The following is a 20,751-nucleotide window of genomic DNA, read 5'->3' on the forward strand; positions in this document are numbered from 1 at the left end:
ATAGGGCGCCCGCTAAGGAACAGTTGGAGAAGCCGTAGCCAGCTACTGGCAGGATGCTGGGAGACTTCCTGCAGCATCAGCGGATCAACCGCTTTCCCAATCCGGCTCCCACTTTCTCATGGACCAATATGCCTATTGGGACTCGGAGCTGGACAGCGGTGGCGCGGGAAAGATGGCGAAGCATTCGTGGGACGAGAAGGAAGCTTAAAACTACTAATTTACATAAATATAAACATTCGTTAAACATTCAATTTATTTTTATTTAAAATTCTTTGAGTACCAGCAGACTTATTTTTAAATTTCTCCAATTGATTTGTTTTCCGTTTGGCAACAAACCCAGCTGCTTGACGTAAGACCATGCTACATGCATTGCGGGTGCACTTTGAAAACTTCGGTCACACTACAAAGAATAAGATTTTTCGACTAGTGAAACTTTTAGACGATCTGAGTACTATGCTTTATGAGCGTTCCAGTGGGCGTGGCAAACTTTTTTTGGGTCAATCGATAGGTATAGACGAGACTAATACATTTCAGTTAACATTTTTTTTTATCATGAAAATTGTGGGCGCCACAGGTTTGGGCGATTAGAGTGGGCGTGGCATATTCGCGTAACAAACTTGCGCTGCGTACAAGGCTACGAAATCTAAATCTGAGATCCCAATTTTCTTTTTTTTATGGTTTCCAGGTATCCTCTTTCATATTTAGGATTTTTTGAAGTTTGTGGGCGTTAAAGTGAGCGTGGCCAACTTTTTTTTGGTCTATTAATGGCTATTGTTGAGAACAATACATATCAGATAAAATTTGTATTCGAGCATCAAAACAGTAGGAACCACAGTTTTGGGAGATTTGTGGGCGTTAGAGTGGGCGTGGCACCTTGCTTTTACACTTATAAAATTATTTTTCTGAATACTAGAAAAATCGCCCTAACAATAAGAAAAGTCGCCCTAAAGATAGGAAAAATCGCCATAAAAATTATGTTTTAGGGTTAATTTTTCTAAAATGCCAATTATTTCTATTAGTTAAGGCGAATTTTTCCGAGCATATGCTTATAATATTTTCTCACATTTAGGACAAATCGCCATATTTCGTAAAAGAAAAAATCATCTAAAATCGCCCTTGAAACTAGAAAATCGGCCTTGAAGTTTGAAAACCTAGCGGTCTAATGCGTTGAACTTTCAAACTCATCTAAATAACGTGAGTTCAAGCCCACGAAGAGTCAACATTTATTTTTCTTAAAAGTTTTTTAAATTGAATTCTTATACAATTTTGTGTGCAAAAGCTAAAAAAATTTTAGAACACGTAAAAATAATAAACAAAAATAATGTTTACACTAAAAAAGAAACACCATAAATATTAGAAAATCGCCCGTGATTTTAAAACGCCATTGAAATAAGAAATATTTTCTTGATTATAGATAAAATGTCTAAAATTTACGAAATTCGCCATAATTTTTTTTTGTAAAGCAGAAGAGGAAGAATCGCATTTTTTTCTTTAATTAATGGCGAGTTTTTATATTTTTTTTCTTGAAATAATTGTAAATTCTTACTTAAATTTAGGAAAGAAATACCCATATTTTAAGAGAAAGTGACTTTTTTTATACATTTTGATGGTGGTCTAGCTGGTAAAGACGTCCGGTCAATAAACAATCGAACAATAGTACCTGGTTCGAGCACACGCCACGGCAAGTGTACCCTTTTTTTATTTATTTATCTCTTTTTTTTAAATTTATTTAATTTGTATTCTTATTAGTTTCAATTTTCTATTTACCAAATTGTTTAAACGGTTGTTAAAATGGATTAGATTAGAATAAACATTATTGGTATGCGTCCAGACATTTGTTATTTATTTGTTTATAAAAAGTATTTATATAAAATAAATCTTTAATAAATTCAGGTAAATATGACTGTGGACGGAAGTACACGTAGTGGCGAAGCGCGCAAAAGAGCGTGCGAAGACAACTACTATAATATAGCCACGGAATTGAAAATCTGCCATTATGGTCCGATCGTAACGAGTGATACACCAATCAAAAGGTATCACACTAACTAAAAAGATTGCATACCAAGACTTTCGAATTATAGATTTGTTTGGGAAAAAAGCGGTGAAAGTGTAAAAGTAAAAATTTAAAAAATTGGAGCTGCATGTTACGTTATTTTTATTCTTACTGATTTGTTAAAATCCAATGTCCCGTTTAAAAGTAATTTAAAAAAAATCCAATTTGATGAAAAATATTCCTATTAGATTTTTTCAAACGGAAAACCTGTTATGGTTTTAGGGTCCCTTACTTACATGAAGCTAATCGAAATAGGAAACTTGATCTATTTGTTCTACCACTTTGGAAAAACCCGCTAGTTCGGCGGGAAATGTAAAAAACGACAGATTTATCTTGGAATCTGAAACTATACAGCCCTTGAGATTCCAAACTTGTGCTATTAAAATAGGTAATTGAAGCGATAAAACTTGTTATTAAAAAGTTTAATATTCATATTAGATGTTTCATTCTTATTAGAATGTGAATGAAAGCAAGAATAAAGTTATGCCGAAGTGGAACGTGAAAGTTTATTAAAGTCCTTATACATTTTTTAGAATTATATATTTATTTACTTAAAACTAATGAAAGAAATACTTTTCTACGCTACAGTGCCTAATTTAAGGCGGAGTTCAGCTAAGATTAGGGGTCGAATCTGTGTGTTTGGTTTTTCAATAGCCAAGCCATATGGGGAAGACTCCTAGTCATGGTATTGGAGTACTTAAACTCTTGTGCAAAAAAAAAAACTTCTGATATCAAACAAAAACACCTCTTAACGAGGTAAAAAGTAGTGGCGAACGCTCCTTTAACAAAAATTTCTGATATCAAAAATTGTGACGAAAAATGATATTACATTCTATAAAATAAATAAACTATTATAAATTTATGTATTCGGCAACAGAAAATTTACGTGTAGGTAAATAAATATTTACTATTGCGGGCCGAAATCATGAATTTAACATAGTTTATTTATTTTATCGAATGTAATATCATTTTTCGTCACAATTGTTGATATCAGAAATTTTTGTTAAAAGCTCGTTCGCCACTACTTTTTACCTCGTTCAGAGGTGTTTTTGTTTGATAAAAATTTATAGACTATATTCCCATGTAATAATTGCCATTGAAATTAGAAACGGTTTGATCCATGTAAAATCCAAAATTGGTATACAAAACCAACCAAATTCCTCAAATGTAAGAAAAGGTAACCTTACGTTATAAATAATTTTTTCTTATTTTAAGAAAATGTTTCTTAATTTTAAGGTTCTTCTTCGGAGTCATCGAATTCTGTCATCGCCTACTTTTAAAAAAAATTATTAAATTGGATTGTGCTATGCGAATCAAGAAGGAGAACGCACTACCGGCCAATTGAGGAGTTCAACAGTGTTGTTCCTTAAGAAGATATCGTCGTGTTAGTAGCTGTCATCAGCAAAGCAATCGACTGGGCACCAACACTGTTGATCGAGACAACATCAGTTGGTTCTTGCAGAGAGAAACATGTAAGTTGTAGAACATTTGTCCGTGTTAATTAGACCCGTTACACAAATCTTCGAAGTATTTTAAATATATACACGTATTGAAAATCAAATATAAGGCTCATCTTGTTTTAATTTATTGAAGTTGGTGTGCAAAATAGTACCTTACCACAACATGTATTATTTCTAGATTACGTTAACGAGAAGTGCATGCCGATGCCGATACCACGAGTAAAACTAACGCGTTTATATAATGCTCAGATAAATTTGGAACTTGGATTGCACTTGGATATTAATAATGCCTAACACAAACATCAAGAAGGTTATCTAATATATCATCGTTTCGGCTATATTCAGAGCTATTATGGAGGTAATGAAACTGTTCATCAATGCTGTCCACTAGGGGCCGGAAGTTAGTATAATCATAACTAATTCTTATGTTGCACGGGTGGCTAGGACTGGATACATCATTTGATATATTTCGGTCTTCTATGATAGCTGTATTCGATGCAAACACAGGAGTCGTATCCGAATAACTATTTATGCTATTGAATGTGCAAAAATCGTCTTCTCCAGATACCGGCTAGAATTTATATTTAAATTATTTTTAATCTTTTTATGTATAGTATAAGTCTTACCGTGTTGGTACTATCTATCCTGTGGGATATGAAGCAGTTTAGGCTTTGAGGCTCTGCTATGAGTTCTCCAGTGCTTACTATAATTGTGTCAAGCTTTTTTTTAAAAATATCCTCTTTAATCATTGTTTGTATTGGACATTTTTCATATTGAATTTCATTTAGCTCATCGGTAGTACCTTTATCTAAGAATTCCGTAAAGTTATCATCCGTGAGCGTTGACGATATCTTTTTTAAAGTATTTGTTTCTGATATTTCTGACAAGCTATTTTTATTAACCTTTTTTGCAAACCTTGAAAAGCATGGCTGAGAAGATTTTGCTTGCTGCTTATGAGTTAACTGATCATTATGGTATTTTGCAGTCTGATTAAGTTTTGAATGACATAGTTTTCTATTACGAATGCGTTTTCGGTCACACTTTTTCGGGTCAACACCCAACTCCCAGTATCCGCCTTTTCCTTTTTCTTCTCTTTTTCTGTTACGAAAGCAGTGATGTAGTGATAAGTTGTGCCTTATAGAGTTCTACATAAAGTTTTTAAATTAATTAACACAATTTACAAAATGCGCTTTAAAATTACTTACATTCCATTTCTTTCGGACTCTAAAGAATGCAAACTTAGCCTCTATCCAAGCACATAATTGTTGTAAGGTTATACGACCATTTTTTAGCATAGCCATCCCAATTATATGTGAGTAGTTAAAAGGTGGTTTCTCAGTCACGTCGGTTTCATACTTACTTGCAAACTTTTCGTATTCTGTTAAATCCCTAATAAATTAAAAAAGAATTCACAATTCTACTGGAATATAAGGAAGAACGCTATAGTCGAGTGCCTCGACTATCAGATACCCATTACTCAGCTAAGGGAAGCAAAAGACAGATGGAGGTGTACTAGCAGCTAATTGTAAAGCGCCACCTAAACGAAAATTCAATATATGGTAAAGTGGGCGTCAGACAAATTTAGGGGCCATGGGCGTTTGTGGGCGTGACACATTAGCGTAAGAAACTTGGGCTGCGTACGATGCTAAGGAACCAACCTTTATAATTTCCGAGATATCCGCGTTCATATGGGCGTTTTTTTAAGTTTGTAGGTGTTGTGTGGGCGTTTAAAGGAGGAGGCAACATTTGTTTAGGTCAATCTGTAGGTATTTACGAGAGCAAAATATTTAACTAACAATTTTCTTAAAGCTGTTGGAACCACAGTTTTAGGCGGCTTGTGGGCGTTAGAAGATAAGGAATCCGAAGATAAGGAATCCAAATCTAAAATCTGAACTATCTAGCTCAATAATTTTCGAGATGATATCGTTCACACGGACAGAAACACTAGAGATCCTGGTCAAGAATTTATATACTATAAAAGGTCAGTGACCCATCTTTCTACCTGCTACATAGTTTTCGCCAAATACAATATACCCTTTTACTTTACAAGTAATGGGTATAAGAAGAAAATTCCTAACTTACATACCTTTTTACTTTGTTGACAAATATTTCAAAGCGTTCTGATGGAGTTGGTCGTTTTGGTGTTGTTTTCTGTGCTCTCGAATCTAGGATTACCTGCGATTTTTTAACTGTGTTTTCGCCTCGAGCCAGTTTTATTTGGTTCCGATGAATATTTGTATTGTTAGGTACAGGTGTCTCGGCTTCTTCTCTCGTATTTAAAGTTTCCCTTGTACTTGAATCAATTGTTTTCGGCCAAGTTAAATTTTGATTTCGCAAAAGCCAATTAAGATTTGTTAGCTCGCGCTCTTCGTCGGAGTCATCTGCTTCTTGAAAGGAAGTGGTGTCTTCTTTATTCGATTGTATCAGAGCATTGCTCTTAGATAAAAAAGTATCGGGGTCTGTCATCGCCTACTGTTGTGAATAACAAAAATTATTTAATTGAATATATATGAGGTAAACTGAACCAGTTGATATTCTTAGCTGCCCGTGTTTTTACTAAGAGGTTGATCGCACGTTGCGGTTGCTCTTTATTCAGTATATAGAATATGGTATGTTTAGTGTGCATGTATGGTACATTTAGCAGAATATAAGTACTTTATAAATTATTTCCAGATTTATTAAAATTTTTTAAAGAAATTTACCAGTAATATTTTTTTTTTATTCACTAGTTTTAATAGATATGGGAAACGCCTGTAGGTTAGGGTGGTCTTTAAGTTTGGATAAACCTTCTCCAAGATAAAAACAAGAAAGGAAGTTAGCTTCGGCTTGCCGAGATAAGAGGGAGATAAAGAGTTGTATACCCTTGCAGTTATAATTATTAAATTTAATTCGAAAATCTTAAAAAACGGACGGACAGACGAACAGACGGGCATACGGATCAAGAATATATATACTTTATGGGGTCGGAAACATCTGCTTCAATCTCCTTCAATGCGTTGCAAACTTCTGACTAAAATTATAATACCCTCTGCAAGGGTATAAAAATCGGACACAGGGAATAGCTCTGCTTAGCCTCTTTCGGCACACATATAGCGTATAACAGTAATCATACAATTAAACTACAAAACGTCATTGTATTCCGTACCGACCGCTGTCATATAACGAACCAGATGCCCTTTCTGGTAGCAATGACTTTGGTAATGCCAAAGTCTCACAATGATTGCTATTTTTGCGTACGCAAAATAAAGTTTAATATAACTAAGAAATGGAATAAAATAAATTATTCAAACGTGTCTTCTGTCACATAGCCCGGTTCTAATTCTGTTCCGTATTTGAAAAACATCGAAGGACCCATGTCCTCCGAACGCCGACGTCTCTTTCGACAGGGATCCAAGCTGGTTATGCAGGCCGATTTAAATAACTTAGTTGGAGATATTGACTTATTAAATTCTGATGCAGAACTCTTTAAGTCGAGACTAAAAAAAACAAGAGAAGGACAACAGACAGACGGACATGGCTAGATCGACTCGGCTACTGATACCTTGTAGGGTCGGAAACGCTTAATTTTTCTTGTTACATACTTTCCGACGAATCAACTCTTCGAGTAACGGGTCAAGTTCCACAATTCAACTAAGAGGAGCGCAAGGGAGATAGATATGCAAGCAGCAAAGCAACCTTTTCCTAGAACTTCTCAATGAATGGTCGGACTAGAACAATTTGTACATGGATATTTATAGTCAAACCAAAATCCCATTTAGACTTTAACAGTCTTAAAATTGTGGGTACCAGACAGATTTTAGAGTTTTAGGGGCTTGTGGTCGTTAGAGTGGGCGTGGCACAAATTTATAAAATGTAAAGAAACAGGCTTACGCACTTTTTTACCCCGTTCGTATTTGATTTTTGAACGTCGTTGAGCGTCGATTATAACGCTAAACATTGCGCTTACGTTTTTGCAGATTTTTATCAGTGTAAATTGGTATAGATTTTAATGATCAATACGCATATCCATAATCTGAGAATAGAACAAGTCGCATTTCTAGTTTAAAAGTTATGAGTAACTAAGTTAAAAAGACTTCGCAAGATGAGTGGTATCAATACCCTTAGAAAATTCTTTTCACTCGACTATAGCGTTTGTTGTTTTGTTTGGTTCAAAGTTTGTGACGACTATATGCACTTTCTTAAATTTTCTCATTCCGCACACTGCATTAGAATATGCTTTTGGAGGTAAAAAGCTACAATATTTTTCTGAAGCAGAACGAATAAAAATATTTAGTGGATTTTATAATCATTTTTTATCACAAATGTAGATATTATATCTTTTGTAACTTGGAAAATTGTTTAAAACCACACAAAACCAATAACGGGTAACAAATATACATATATTTTGTAAGTAATTGGTTTTGTTCATTTCCTATTTACGAAACAAAAAGTTAAAATGTTGTTTTTTACTTTTTCATATTTTACCGAAATTTTTTATTTATAAGTTTTTCACATATGTAATTCGCGTACTTACGAGGTACAACTGACATTATTACAAAATAATATAAAGAAAAACCACCATAAGCAAAAATGTTGTTGTGCTTTCTCTACTGCTTTATTATAGGCTCTTAGAAATGTTATGTAACAGAAATTTATTAACGTTGAACAGCGTCAGTTAACCGCCATTTTGAAATAAATAATTTCTAAAAATTATATACTTGGTGAGTCATAAATGTGATTAGCCTTATGTACAGAAATACTTTGTTTTGTTAATCCATTCTATAAAAAATGTTCGTTTAAATGTACTTATATGCAACTCTTTAATACTTATTTTAAAGTTATACATTACTTTTATTTCTTGCAGAAACAACTTTTTTGTTTAAATATTTCTGACGAACTGCTTAAAGTGAACTGCACGGCCACTCTCTGCCATTGCACCTGTATCTCTGGTCTATGAGCAACCCTCATTTTTCTACAATACCAAAAAAATAATTTTAGGAGTTAAGGCTAGTTCTCTCGGCCTTATAGGGTCGAGGTGGTCGTCGCTCAGGTGGTCGAACACACACTTGGTCAAACGAGTTCATGGTTCAATTTAGTCGGCTACAAGTCTCGAACCGACGTTTTCCGACCAAAAAGTCCACAAATACCCCGATTTCTAAAGGGACAGAGCAACAACCCTATTCTACTATACATTTAATTACCTTTGGTCTGCACACCGTCGTGTGAAATATAACCACCACTATTCGTGAAATTCCTTAACCACTAACACCATTGTCATTATTACACCCTTGTATCGAAATTTTAACTTAAAGTTTTGGTAAATTTCTAGTATCCGCGAAGCACTCTAACCCTTGGTTTGTTTATTTAATAAAAGAACTCGGTAGCGAAAGGGACGTTAATAAATACTTCAGATTATACTTCCAGGATGATGTTTATTAGAAATGGGTTATTGTATACACAGGGAAAGTTCTTGATTTCTAATATTGATTATTTGAATTCTCAAAGCAAGAGAAAACGTTATAGTCGGGGCCCTCGAGTATCAGAAACCCGTTACTTAGCTTAAGGGAGTGCGCGGGTTAGTACTAACACGCCACCTAGCGTCTATATGAATGAAAGCTAGGTGGCGTGTTAGTGCTAGCGTTACCGAAGGCGACTGCCGATTGCTCTCAATGCATCCGACCGTTTACAGTGTATAGGTCGTGCTTATGAGACATAGCCGAATTCATTCATTTGTTTTTCTCAGCTGACAGAGATGAAAAAAATTAAGGGCGATAACTTAAGTGGATTGCTGCTAAGTGGAGAAGCAGCCTGTCGAAAAAAATGCATGATATCTTAAATGATGCCAGACGTCTGGCTTCATTGCTTTCAGCATTTCATAAACGCCAGTCGTTACAAATAAATTACGAAAACTGATTTTAATTGTAAAGAAACAACCTGTTAAAGTCATTGGCGTTGCCAATGTGTGCTTTTTTAAAATATTTAGATTATTTATAATCATTTTATGGAGAAAGTTTTTTAGGTACAGTTTCATACACGCGGACAAAGTCTCGGCGGGAAAGCTAGTTTTTATATTATTTCACCCAGAAAAAAATGACCAAAAATGGCCTAGAATTTAGGTAAAATTTGCCTGAACCTGGAGCACTAATGGCCTAGAATGTATGCAACGTTGTCCTAGATTTTAGGTAATTGGATGCCTAAAAATAGTATTTTAAGTACAAAAATAATTGGTTGGAACTCAGAAAAGCATTTTGCAACGAAATAAAAGAAGTTCGAGTCCTGCCCAAAACACATTTTATTTTATTTTTCTTTTCTAGTAAGTAAATCTGATGTATTTTTCAATACAACAATTATACTTAAAATTGCTAAGGAAATATTTAATAAGTCTCCTAAAAACTTACTTTGACTATTTTGGGCCAGGCTATTGAGATTTGGCGTGCAGATTCCTGAGCTTCTTACGCAGCGCAAGTTTGTTTCAGCTGAGTGCCACGCCCACTCTAACGCCCACACACCGCCCAAAACTGTGGCTCCTACAGTTTTGATGCTAGAATACAAATTTTAACTGAAATGTACGTATGTACCTATCTAATGACCCAAAAAAAAGTTTGCCATGCCCACATTAACGCCCACAAACCGCACGCAAACTTCAAAAAATCGTAGATATGAACGTGGATATCTCGAAAACTATCAAAGATAGAGAATTGGGATCTCAGATTTAGATTCCATAGCCCGCTCTAACGCCCACAAACCGCCCAAGCCTGTGCCGCCCACAATTTGTATGCTAGTTAAAACAAGGAAGAACGCTATAGTCGAGTACCTCGACTATCAGATACCCGTTACTCAAAGGGAAATGGAGATATGCAAGCAGCAAAGCGAGATTAAAATGCGCCACCTACCGGCGGTAGACAGATTTAAGCGTTATGGGCGTTAGAGTGGGCGTGGAAAATTTATTTTTGGATCAATCGATAGGTATTGACGACACCAATACATTTCAGTTAAAATTTCTTATCTAGCATGCAATTTGTGGGCGTCACAGGTTTTCGCGGTTTGTGGGCGTTTTAGTGGGCGTGGCAAACTTTTTTTTTAGGTCAATCGATAGGTATTGTTGAGAACAATACATTTCAGTTAAAATTTTCTATCTAGCATCAAAACTGTAGGAGTTACAGTTTTGGGCGGTTTGTGGGCGTTAGAGTGGGCGTGGCAGTCTACTGAAACAAACTTGCGCTGCGTAAGAAGCTCAGGAATCTGTACGCCAAATCTCAATAGCCTAGCTCTCATAGTTTCCGAGATCTCAGCGTTCATCCGGACAGACAGACGGACAGACGGACAGACGGACAGACGGTCAGACGGACAGACGGACAGACGGACAGACGGACAGACGGACATGGCTAGATCGACTCGGCTAGTGATCCTGATCAAGAATATATATACTTTATGGGGTCGGAAACGCTTCCTTCTGCCTGTTACATACTTTCCGACGAATCTAGTATACCCTTTTACTCTACGAGTAACGGGTATAAAAATTTAACTGAAATGTATTGGTCTCGTCAATACCTATCGATTGATTCAAAATTTGCCACGCCCACTCTAACGCCCATAACGCTTAAATCTGTGTACCGCCGGTAGGTGGCGCATGCTGCTTCATATCTCCATATCCCTTTGGTCCCTTTAGCTGAGTAACGGGTATCTGATAGTCGAGGTACTCGACTATAGCGTTCTTCCTTGTTTTAAATTTTAAATCAGCTTTTTCGGCTATTTTTATATCGATATTATGTCACAGCAGATTGTCTTCTATCGATCCTAATTGTCTTCAAGAGTTTCATCTTTATAAGCAAGTTCACGCTTAAACATATTTGTGACAAAATGCCGAAAGTTTTTAAGCAAAAATGTCGAGATGCTCGGCCTCAGCATCCTGATTTTAAGACATGGCCTCGCCAATACGATATATATATATATATGATTCCACAGAGTCTTCTGCAGTTATTGCAAGTGCACACTAACTGCAAAGTTAAGTGATTTGCGCGCACATGCAGTCATCAAAAAACACTATAAAACGAAGGACTGCTTAAATCAGACTAACAAGTTAGGTTTCTTCAAATTGCCAAATAAAACAATAGAGCACGAAGCTGCGTTGAGCCTCTTTGTAGCACAACACACAGCTATTGCTGAAATCGACCATCTTAGCAGCTTGTGCACTTCAATTCGGAGATAGTGCGACTGCAGGCCAGATTAGGCTGCATAGAACCAAGTGTACTGACATCATCACAAATGTTCTGGCGCCTCACTTCTACGATAATCTTCGCAGCGATGTCGGCGATTCTAAGTTTAGTTTGCTTTTGGATGAATCCCCAGATATAAGCGTTACCAAGCTTTAGGGTAAATATTTTATTTTATATGTATGTCGCTATGTGTTTGTCCACATAGGTGTCGTCGTAAACTATTTCTCTAGTCACCAGGGAGAGGAGTTCAAATCGACAATCTGAGTACAAAACTTTTTACCAATCCACAAACACTGACAAGGTTCGTGTGACTTTTGTAATCTCGTCTTAATTTTTTCTACATTTTTACTACTGGGTATGCTTATTTTAACATAGGTTTAGTGATGTCCGAGTGTAGATCGTAGTTATTCTCTAATGTGTTTGTCCCTCTTTGTCAGCAAAGCGTTTATTGTAGTCTAATTATAAGTAATATAATGTATTACTCTGGAAGGTACCATTTCAAATACCCAGAGTGTGTGACACCAGTTGGTTGTTTATTGAATTAGCTGTTTCCCAAATATTGGAACAATGACAGGAGTTAAGAGTACACTTTTCTTTAGGGGCAAAAAAAGCAAAATGTCATAAGGCCAAATTATTGCATTCCATGTTTGACGAAAATGTAAGCTACATATATTTAGTTTTATTAAAACCAATCCTAGTGGAAATGCAAAAAGTCAGCAAGTGCTTTCAAAGCAATAACACTGACGCGACGCGCTTGCTGAAAGATCTTGTTCTACCATTAATTCGCTAAAAAAAGCACATTATTCCACCAGATTGTAATATGGACAAAATAATAGATGATAAGGCTACCTTGGTTTTCCGGTAAGGAACATCTCCCTGATTAAGAAAAAAAAAAGTTTTTCGCACTTTTTTATTTTCTAACTCGGGTTTTGATAAACCGAACACGGTCAGGCTCATTTTACAGGTAATGGAATGTTCTTTAACGTTCTTATACACAGCATTGAGTTCCATTCATTAATTTAGAAGCTCCACTTCGTCAAAGTTGATAAAGTTGGAAAATGCAAAAAAAACGCTAAAATTGTTACCAAAATAAAATTATAAGTGCCCTTTTCTTAATCAGGGAGATGTACCTTACCGGAAAACCAAGGTCACCTTCAAGGCGTATTTCGTCGTAAGCTGTTGTAATTTTGTGGAATATGTTGTCAAAGATTTATATCAAGGATATACATTTGAAAAGCAAATTAAAATGCTTCAGATGGATAATGATTCGGAGAAATCTATTCGAGAGTGCTGCACTAATTTTAAAGTTAAGCTTGTAAAGCCACAAAAGCTGAGGTAACTATAGCCTTTTATTTTTTTACAAAATACAACAAATTGAAAATTTTAATTAATTACAGGCTACCTGACGACCTCAAGATTTTGGAACAAATTGATATATTTTCGGTTTAGAATATTTTATGTCCAAAAAAATCCAACATTATTCCCATTTTGAAAGAGTTTTCTTTTGAAGATATCGACATCTATTAAAAGAACATTGACGATACAATAAAGTTTTGGGCGGAAGTAAAACTTTTTAAGGACTCGAACGATTTTCTGAATTATCTTTGTTTGCGCTTCAGATGTTGTCCTACCCATGGTCCAACGCTTAATTCAGTGTTGTGCATAAGGTAAGCGCCAATTTGGTATAAACTTAATTATAAAAAGCAAAAACTTATATAATTCGTCTGATTACAGATATGGGTTGCGAAAACACAAAAAATGTTGCATAGACTATAAAGTCCCCTTAGATTTTATATATAAATAAATGATGATACGGTTGATGTTGAAGATGACATATTAAATATATTATAATTAAATAATTATTAAGCACAAATTTTCCTTAACACTAAAAAAACATTATTTTGTACTCATGTTAATAGAAAGCTAAAGAAAAAAACTGGTGCACATTTTTTCAGCATTTTTTTTCGAAATACAGATATTTGTATTTTCTTTAATAGCAAAATATGTTTGAAAATCTTTGCGCTTTTAATCAGCTTTTTTTGGGCCAAAAACAGCTTTTTTACCATCCTTGCCCCGTCAAAAACAACTTTTTTTCTCAGCCAATGTTGCCAACACTGCCCATGACCATTGGGCCAACGCACCATGTAATTGAACTGACACGCTCATATTTGTATAAGTAACCCATCTCTCTCGCGCGGAAGACCCCGGATCGACTCCCACCGCAGACAAAATAAAAGTGTTTTTTTTATATTCTTGCAGAGCGTATTATGATTTCAGTCAGAAAGTTGCAACGCAGTGAAGGAGACGTTTCCGACCCCATGAAGTATATATATTCTTGGTCAGAATCACTAGACGAGTCGATCTAGCCATGTCCGTCTGTCCGTCTGTCCGGATGAACGCTGAGATCTCGGAAACTATAAGAGCTAGGCTATAGATATAGATTTGGCGTGCAGATTCCTGAGCTTCTTACGCAGCGCAAGTTTGTTTCAGTAACTTGCCACGCCTTTCTAACGCCCACATGCCGCCCAAAACTGTGGCTCCTACAGTTTTGGTGCTAGAATACAAATGCTAGATTACAAATAACTGAAATGAATTGTTCTCATCAATACCTATCGATTGGCCCAAAATAAAGTTTTGCACTCCCACTTTAACGCCCACAAACTTAAAAAAAAAATTAAGATTTCAGATTTAGGTTCCGTAGCCTTGAGCGCAGCGCAAGTTTGTTACGCGAAAATGCCACGCCTACAAACCGATCAAACCTGTGGCGCCCACAATTTTCATGCTAGATACAAAATTTTAACTCAAATGTATTGGTCTCGTCAATACCTATCGAATGATCCAAAAAAAAGTTTGCCACGCCCAATCTAACGCGCATAACGCTTAAATCTGTCTACCAATAACCACATATTGAGATCACGGGTAGGTGGCGCATTTCAATCTCGCTTTGTTGCTTGCATATCCCCAGAAATGCAGCATAGCTTTAGGCATACTTAAGTACTTAAGTTCCCAAATTTTTTGAAACTTTGGCATAAATTATTTTAATGTATTATAAAAAGGTCTCCATACTCGGTTTGGTAATTTTCTTTAAAAAATAACGTATTTTTGTCCAAAAATCGGTTTGTCTGGCCCAGTGTGCAAATTATGTGTAGTTAATTTAAGTAATTATTTTATTTTATTTAATTTTAAATTTAATTTATTTTTATTTTATTTTATTTTAATTGAAGTTTTCCTTTTACGTAATTGTTGGACAGAGTTTTTTTATACGTTCTATTCTCGTTAACATTGACTTGGGAACTGCGCTTAAAGTTAAAACTTATAAAGAGGTACAGCATAATTGACTGGCGCCTCGTGATAACATAACCCTTTATTCGATGGCTTATCTTGAGCTTGAGCATGTTGATAAGATCCACAGCGTTATCTGCATAAGCCAGCGAATGAAGGGCGAGAGAAATTTACCAAAAATAACTACACTGTATAAAGTTTTATATATACAATAATCTAGATATATAACTTGCACTGCTTTGTTTGTCCTACCACAAATCGAATCTGAAACTATTTCCCTACCAACATTTTTTCAGCCAAAGGAGATCGCGAAAGTCATTGGGGAACTGAAACCGAAAACGGCACCCGATCTGTGACCTAATAACCCCAAAACTGATAATTGGACTTCCAAACTCTGCTACTGAGGTTATTCGTAAGCTCTGAAATAAGATCATAAGTCTCGGCTACTATCCGAAAAAATGTAAAAAAAAATCTATTATCATAATTATACGAAGCCCGGAAAAGACCACACAATTCTGTCACCCTACAGAGCAATAAGTTTGTTATCTTTTCTGTCTAAGTTGTTCCAATAATGCCTTATACACACACAATGTTACCCTGCTCATCAATTCGGCTTCCGTCAAAGCCATGGAACAATCGAACAGGTTAACAGAATAACATCAGAAACACGCACAGCCTTTGAGCATCGGGCGCAATATTCCTCCTGCCTGATAACACTCACAAGCTACTTGAGTCGTATCTCTAAAACATAGTCTTCGCAGTAAGGAGCAACACAACAACATCTGACGACTACATTATCAAAGCTGGAGTCCCGCAAGGAAGCGCACTAGGGCCTACTTGTTCCTCCTATACACAGCGGATATCCCTAGGCCGCTCGAGGTGCCCAGGCCGAACAACAACACAGCTAGCCAATCACCGCCTCGTAATAGAGAGGTGGCTATCTGACTGGCGTATTAAAAAAAATGAACAAAAATGTAAACACATAACGTTTATTGCCAACAGGCAAACATGCCCTCCGCTATCATTGAACAGTACGCAGATTCCCCAAGTACATGGCAGACGACTAACCTGGAGAAGACAAATCGTACGCAAAAAAGTACATCTAAAACTAAAAGCCAGCAGCTTCCACTGGATCCTTAACGCTGGTTCCCCCCTGACTACAAGGTCCTGCTTTAAATCTCCACTCTCAAGCCCATCTGGACATATGGCTCCCAACTGAGGGTAAACGCGAGCAGCAGCAACATAGACATTATACAGCGTGCTCAATAAAAAATCCTGCAAACTATCACTGGGGCACCATGGTATATTCGCAGCTAAAACATCCACCGGGACCTCGGCGTTCTTGCCGTAAAAGATGAAATAGACAAGCGAAAAGCGTCCTGCAATGAAAAACTCTCTTGACTTGGGTTTCCAGCAGATCCAGCCTACAACGCAACGACCTCCCAACCCAGCAATAACTTTCGGGTCCCCTTACCTCAATTCCATATGACTATTAGTTAGGTTAATTAATATAAGATTTGATACATGTATTGTTAGAATCCAAAGGGAGAAGATTCAATAAATAAATAGCAAAGCATGTGCATCTAACCATTCCTTCACGACTGCCATCTTATGCTGTACAACGAAAAGTACTATCCCAACATTCCATTTGTAAAGAGGACAAAACAATGAGCGAAGCAGACAACGTCATGAAGATAGTTCCGATCGTCGAGGACTGGATTCTCACGATGCAGATACAATACTCAAAAAAAATCTTTGTGGGTTTTGCTAAAAAGGACGCCAGTAACCAGTAACCGAACCATGTTGAGAAGTCTTTGGAAAGACTGATATATAATATGAACTGATGGCGTCTTTCCCTGAATGCTGTGTAAGCAAGGTAAAATGCGGATAATTTGAGAGCGAACTACAGCTGCAAGAAAGAGCCCTACCTTGATTGATCACATTGGGCCTTCCATAAAAATAAACCCGAAGTTATCACTCCCTAGTAGTCATGTGTGCTTTCACCAAATTCCCATTCCTAATACCAACGAATGTTTTAAATTACCATTCAGCCTTAAGGCTGGCGTTTGGAGCATTTCGCACCACCCCCATCAACAATCTCCTTTTCGAAGCCCAATTGATGCCAAAAGAGCTAAGGTTTGAAATGAGCATAGCAAAGATGTGCAAGGCATTACTGTTTGCAGCAAACACCCCAATCCAAACCATCCTACAAAGAATAAAGAAGTCGAAACGAAGACCCAGACTCCAATCAGTCTTACGTAAAGCATTCCAGTTTTCCAAAGATAATGGCACATTTACGCCACCTATAAAACCATACAAACAGAAGACACCACCATGGTTTTTCTTAAAGGACACGGTGAACCTTTCTCTGCACCATAAAACAAAGGCAATCACTCCGCCAACAGTATACCAAAAAAAATTTATATCTCTCAAGGAAAACTTCCATAAATACGGATTTATCTACACGGACGGTTCCAAATCTGCCCAAGGAGTATCCTATAGCATCACGACAGAAACAACTGTAATTAAAACTGACGTTCTTCCGACACTCAGCTCAATTTATACAGCAGAGGTGGCAGCCATCTATGCTGCATGTAAATATGCTGACAAACAAAACAAAAAAGTGGGTATCTGCTCTGACTCCCTGTCTGCTGTAACTTCAGTTACCAACACCAATAACCAATCTTTTTATACTGTTCGTATTCGAGACATCCTCAACCGCCACCAACCAAAAATTATATTACTGTGGATTCCAGGCCATAACAATATTCCTGGTAATGACACAGCAGTCCTAGCAGCAAAAGAAGCTCACAAACTCCCACAGGTTATGGAAGCCAATTATAACTTCACAGACACACAGTTATACATTAAAAGTACTTTCAAGAAACAAATGGAATCGATCTGGCAAAACGCATCTGACCACTACAAACATTTCAACGAAAAAAAATTTTCTTTCAAAGATTACACCATTTCATCCGAAGACAACATCAACCGCAGAGATCTTACAAAAATCATGAGACTACGTTTTGGACATATAAGATACACCCATGACCATGTTCTCAATAAACAACCCCCACCCAGTGCGAGCACTGCGGTACGCGAAACAACGTGCGGCACTTTTTCCTAGAGTGTCCAATCCATGAAATTTCAAGAAGCAACACCCTCCCCATAAAGTCACCTGGTGCCCTATCTCCAAAATCCATCAAGTCCATACAATTATATAACAATATATACATTTTGTAAATAACTATATATAAATACTCTTTTTCTGAAAATATGTAAATAACATCCTCCTAGCTTAAGGCCCAGTAGCTATAGCTAGAATAAGTGGTTGGTGGCAATATGCAATTGTCCCAAAACCAGAATATAAATAAATAAATAAATAAAAATATTGTAGTAAAAACAAGGAATAACACTATAGTCGATACCTCGACTATCAGATACCCGTTACTCAGCTAAAGGGACCAAAAGGAAATGGAGATATGCAAGCAGCAAAGCGAGATTGAAATGAGCCACCGCGGTGTGGAAACTAAAAACTAACAGGGAAGAACGCTATAGTCGAGTACCTCGACTATCAGATACCCGTTACTCACCAAAAGGAACCAAAGGGAAATGGAGATATGCAAGCAGCAAAGCGAGATTAAAGTGCGCCACCTACCGGCGGTAGACAGATTTAAGCGTAATGGGCGTTAGAGTGGGCGTGTCAAATTTTTTTTGGATCAATCGATAGGTATTGACGAGACTAATACATTTCAGTTAAAATTTTGTATCTAGCATAAAAATTGTGGGCACCACAGATTTGGGCGGTTTGTGGGCGTTAAAGTGGGCGTGGCATCTTCGTACAAGGCTACGAAATCTAAATCTGAAATCCCAATTCTCTAACTTCTATAGTTTCTGAGATATCCGCGATTTTTTGAAGTTTGTGGGCGGTTTGTTGGCGTAAAAGTGGGCGTGGCAAACTTTTTGTTGGGTTAATCGATAGGTATTGATGAGGACAATACATTTCAGTTAAAGTTTGTTCTAGCATCAAAACTGTAGGAGCCACAGTTTTTGGCGGTTTGTGGGCGTTAGAGTGGGCGTGGCACATTGCTGAGACAAACTTGCGCTGCGTAAGAAGCTCAGGAATCTGCACGCCAAATCTCAATAGCCTAGCTCTTATAGTTTCCGAGATTTCAGCGTTCATCCGGACAGACAGACGGACAGACGGACATAGCTAGATCGACTCGGCTAGTGACCCTGATCAAGAATATATATACTTTATTGGGTCGGAAACGCTTCCTTCTGCCTGTTACATACTTTCCGACGAATCTAGTATACCCTTTTACTCTACGAGTAACGGGTATAAAAAGTATGTATTTCAAATTCTATATTTTCATTCTATAAACTCATTGGAAATATTTTGAATTTCAAAAATGATTTCACGTGGGACTTGTCACTTGCAGGTGATTTCATAAGTGAAAGCTCACTGGAAATATTCTACAGGTGACAGGCCATACGACAAATGAGTATAAGGAAGAAGTGAAATCACAAGTTTTCACTTGTGAAAAAGAAGATATCCCTTACAATTGTCTATATGGAGTGTAACTTGTTCTTCACGCGTACAAACTGACATGTCACGCGCTATTCACAAGGTGATTCACGAGTGAATCTTTATTTTCATACCTGAAGGTCACTTAAACTCTATTAAGATTAATTGTGGATCGACCGTTACCAAAATCTAAACAAGGAAATGAATACGGAGTCACTTTAATATGTGATCTGTCAAAATAGCTTGTTGCAATACTGGTACAAAATAGAAGTGCAAAAACCGTAGCCAAAGATATAGTTGAAGAATTTGTTCTAAAGTACGGTCCAATAAACCCATTCCTTACGGTCATGAGAAAATAACACCAATTATTAATAGTTAAAAATTTATGCAAAAACACAAATTTTCACCATTAGACAGCACATGATCATTAGACTGTAGGAACTTTTAATGAGTTTAGACGAACATAAATCTCAACTGATAAAAGGGATTGGGATTTATGCTTAAAATATTTTGTTATTTTTGCTATTGAAGAACTTCGAACTTACCAACATATTTTAATAGCGTAGATAGAAAGAAATCTTTTTATAAAATATATGATTATGCTAAGAAATCATAGATAAGATTATAAAATTCCTTCAAAAGAGCTTTTTAAATATTAAAAACCATAAACAAAATCAGAAAAAAGAATTATGATAAAATCGTTTCAAACTTTGATTTCAAAGTAGATGATCCGGTTTTATTAAAAAACGAAATAGGTCATTAGTTAGAATTAGGACCATATACGGTATAACAATTACAAACATCAAACGAGCCACCTCTAGCTGTTGCACCAAAATACATTATTTATCTAAAGAAGCCATTTGAAGACGCATCCATCTCCCAAAATTGTTTCCTGAAAAAAGATTGACCAAGGTTAAATTCCTTTATTTTTTACTATTTCTGTAATGGAAACATGGCAAGATCGACTAGGTTAGTGATCGGAAACGCGTCTTTCTACCCAATGAAGTAAAAATTTTAATTTTGCTAGTTACAAAGACGTCCGATCAGGGCGGTTTTTGAATTTTATCTGACAAATCCCAGTCAATTTCATACTCTCGCTTTTTACTAACTTTTATTTCTTATGATACACACATAAATTAACTTTAACTTTTTATTATATATTAGCGTATTCCATTACATTTATAAAAGATAAGTGAATAATTAAAAAGAAATAAATAAACTTAAATGAATAAC

The 20,751-nt window shown here is 36.4% G+C and overlaps 2 protein-coding genes across 3 annotated transcripts in view; one reads left to right on the forward strand and one right to left on the reverse strand.

Annotated features, from left to right (window-relative positions):
• The window catches only part of Arl4 (ADP ribosylation factor-like 4), a 63,503-nt gene extending 49,933 nt beyond the window's left edge, over positions 1 to 13,570 (forward strand). Inside the window, exons 5-8 of the transcript XR_011604521.1 lie at positions 3,290 to 12,672; positions 12,829 to 13,043; positions 13,106 to 13,375; positions 13,443 to 13,570. The gene's annotated coding sequence lies outside the window, so the exon portion shown is untranslated. The remainder of the gene's footprint in view (positions 1 to 3,289; positions 12,673 to 12,828; positions 13,044 to 13,105; positions 13,376 to 13,442) is intronic.
• Positions 3,617 to 5,979, reverse strand: LOC108020365 (uncharacterized). Of its 2 annotated transcripts, XM_065867391.1 has the most exons (5): positions 5,600 to 5,979; positions 4,874 to 4,902; positions 4,719 to 4,759; positions 4,140 to 4,658; positions 3,617 to 4,084 (listed from the first exon to the last, which is right to left on the reverse strand). In XM_065867391.1, the coding sequence occupies exons 1-5, from the start codon at positions 5,977 to 5,979 to the stop codon at positions 3,794 to 3,796; spliced, it is 1,260 nt and encodes a 419-aa protein (XP_065723463.1). In that variant the 3' UTR covers positions 3,617 to 3,793. The 2 variants fall into 2 exon arrangements, with proteins under 2 accessions (XP_065723463.1, XP_070853271.1); XM_070997170.1 differs by having other exon boundaries at positions 4,719 to 4,902.
• Positions 13,571 to 20,751: the final 7,181 nt, after the last annotated feature.

The sequence above is a fragment of the Drosophila suzukii genome, chromosome 4 (assembly GCF_043229965.1).
Source record: "Drosophila suzukii chromosome 4, CBGP_Dsuzu_IsoJpt1.0, whole genome shotgun sequence".
Classification (NCBI taxonomy): Eukaryota; Metazoa; Arthropoda; class Insecta; order Diptera; family Drosophilidae; genus Drosophila; species Drosophila suzukii.

Coding starts and splice junctions, on each gene's coding strand:
- LOC108020365 (XM_070997170.1), bottom strand. CDS start 5,979: ATGACAGACCCCGATACTTTTTTATCTAAGAGCAATGCTCTGATACAA. Junction 4,903..5,599: donor TTTGTCAACAAAGTAAAAAG/GTATGTAAGTTA, acceptor TTAATTTATTAG/GGATTTAACAGAATACGAAA. Junction 4,085..4,139: donor GGATAGATAGTACCAACACG/GTAAGACTTATA, acceptor TATAAATTCTAG/CCGGTATCTGGAGAAGACGA.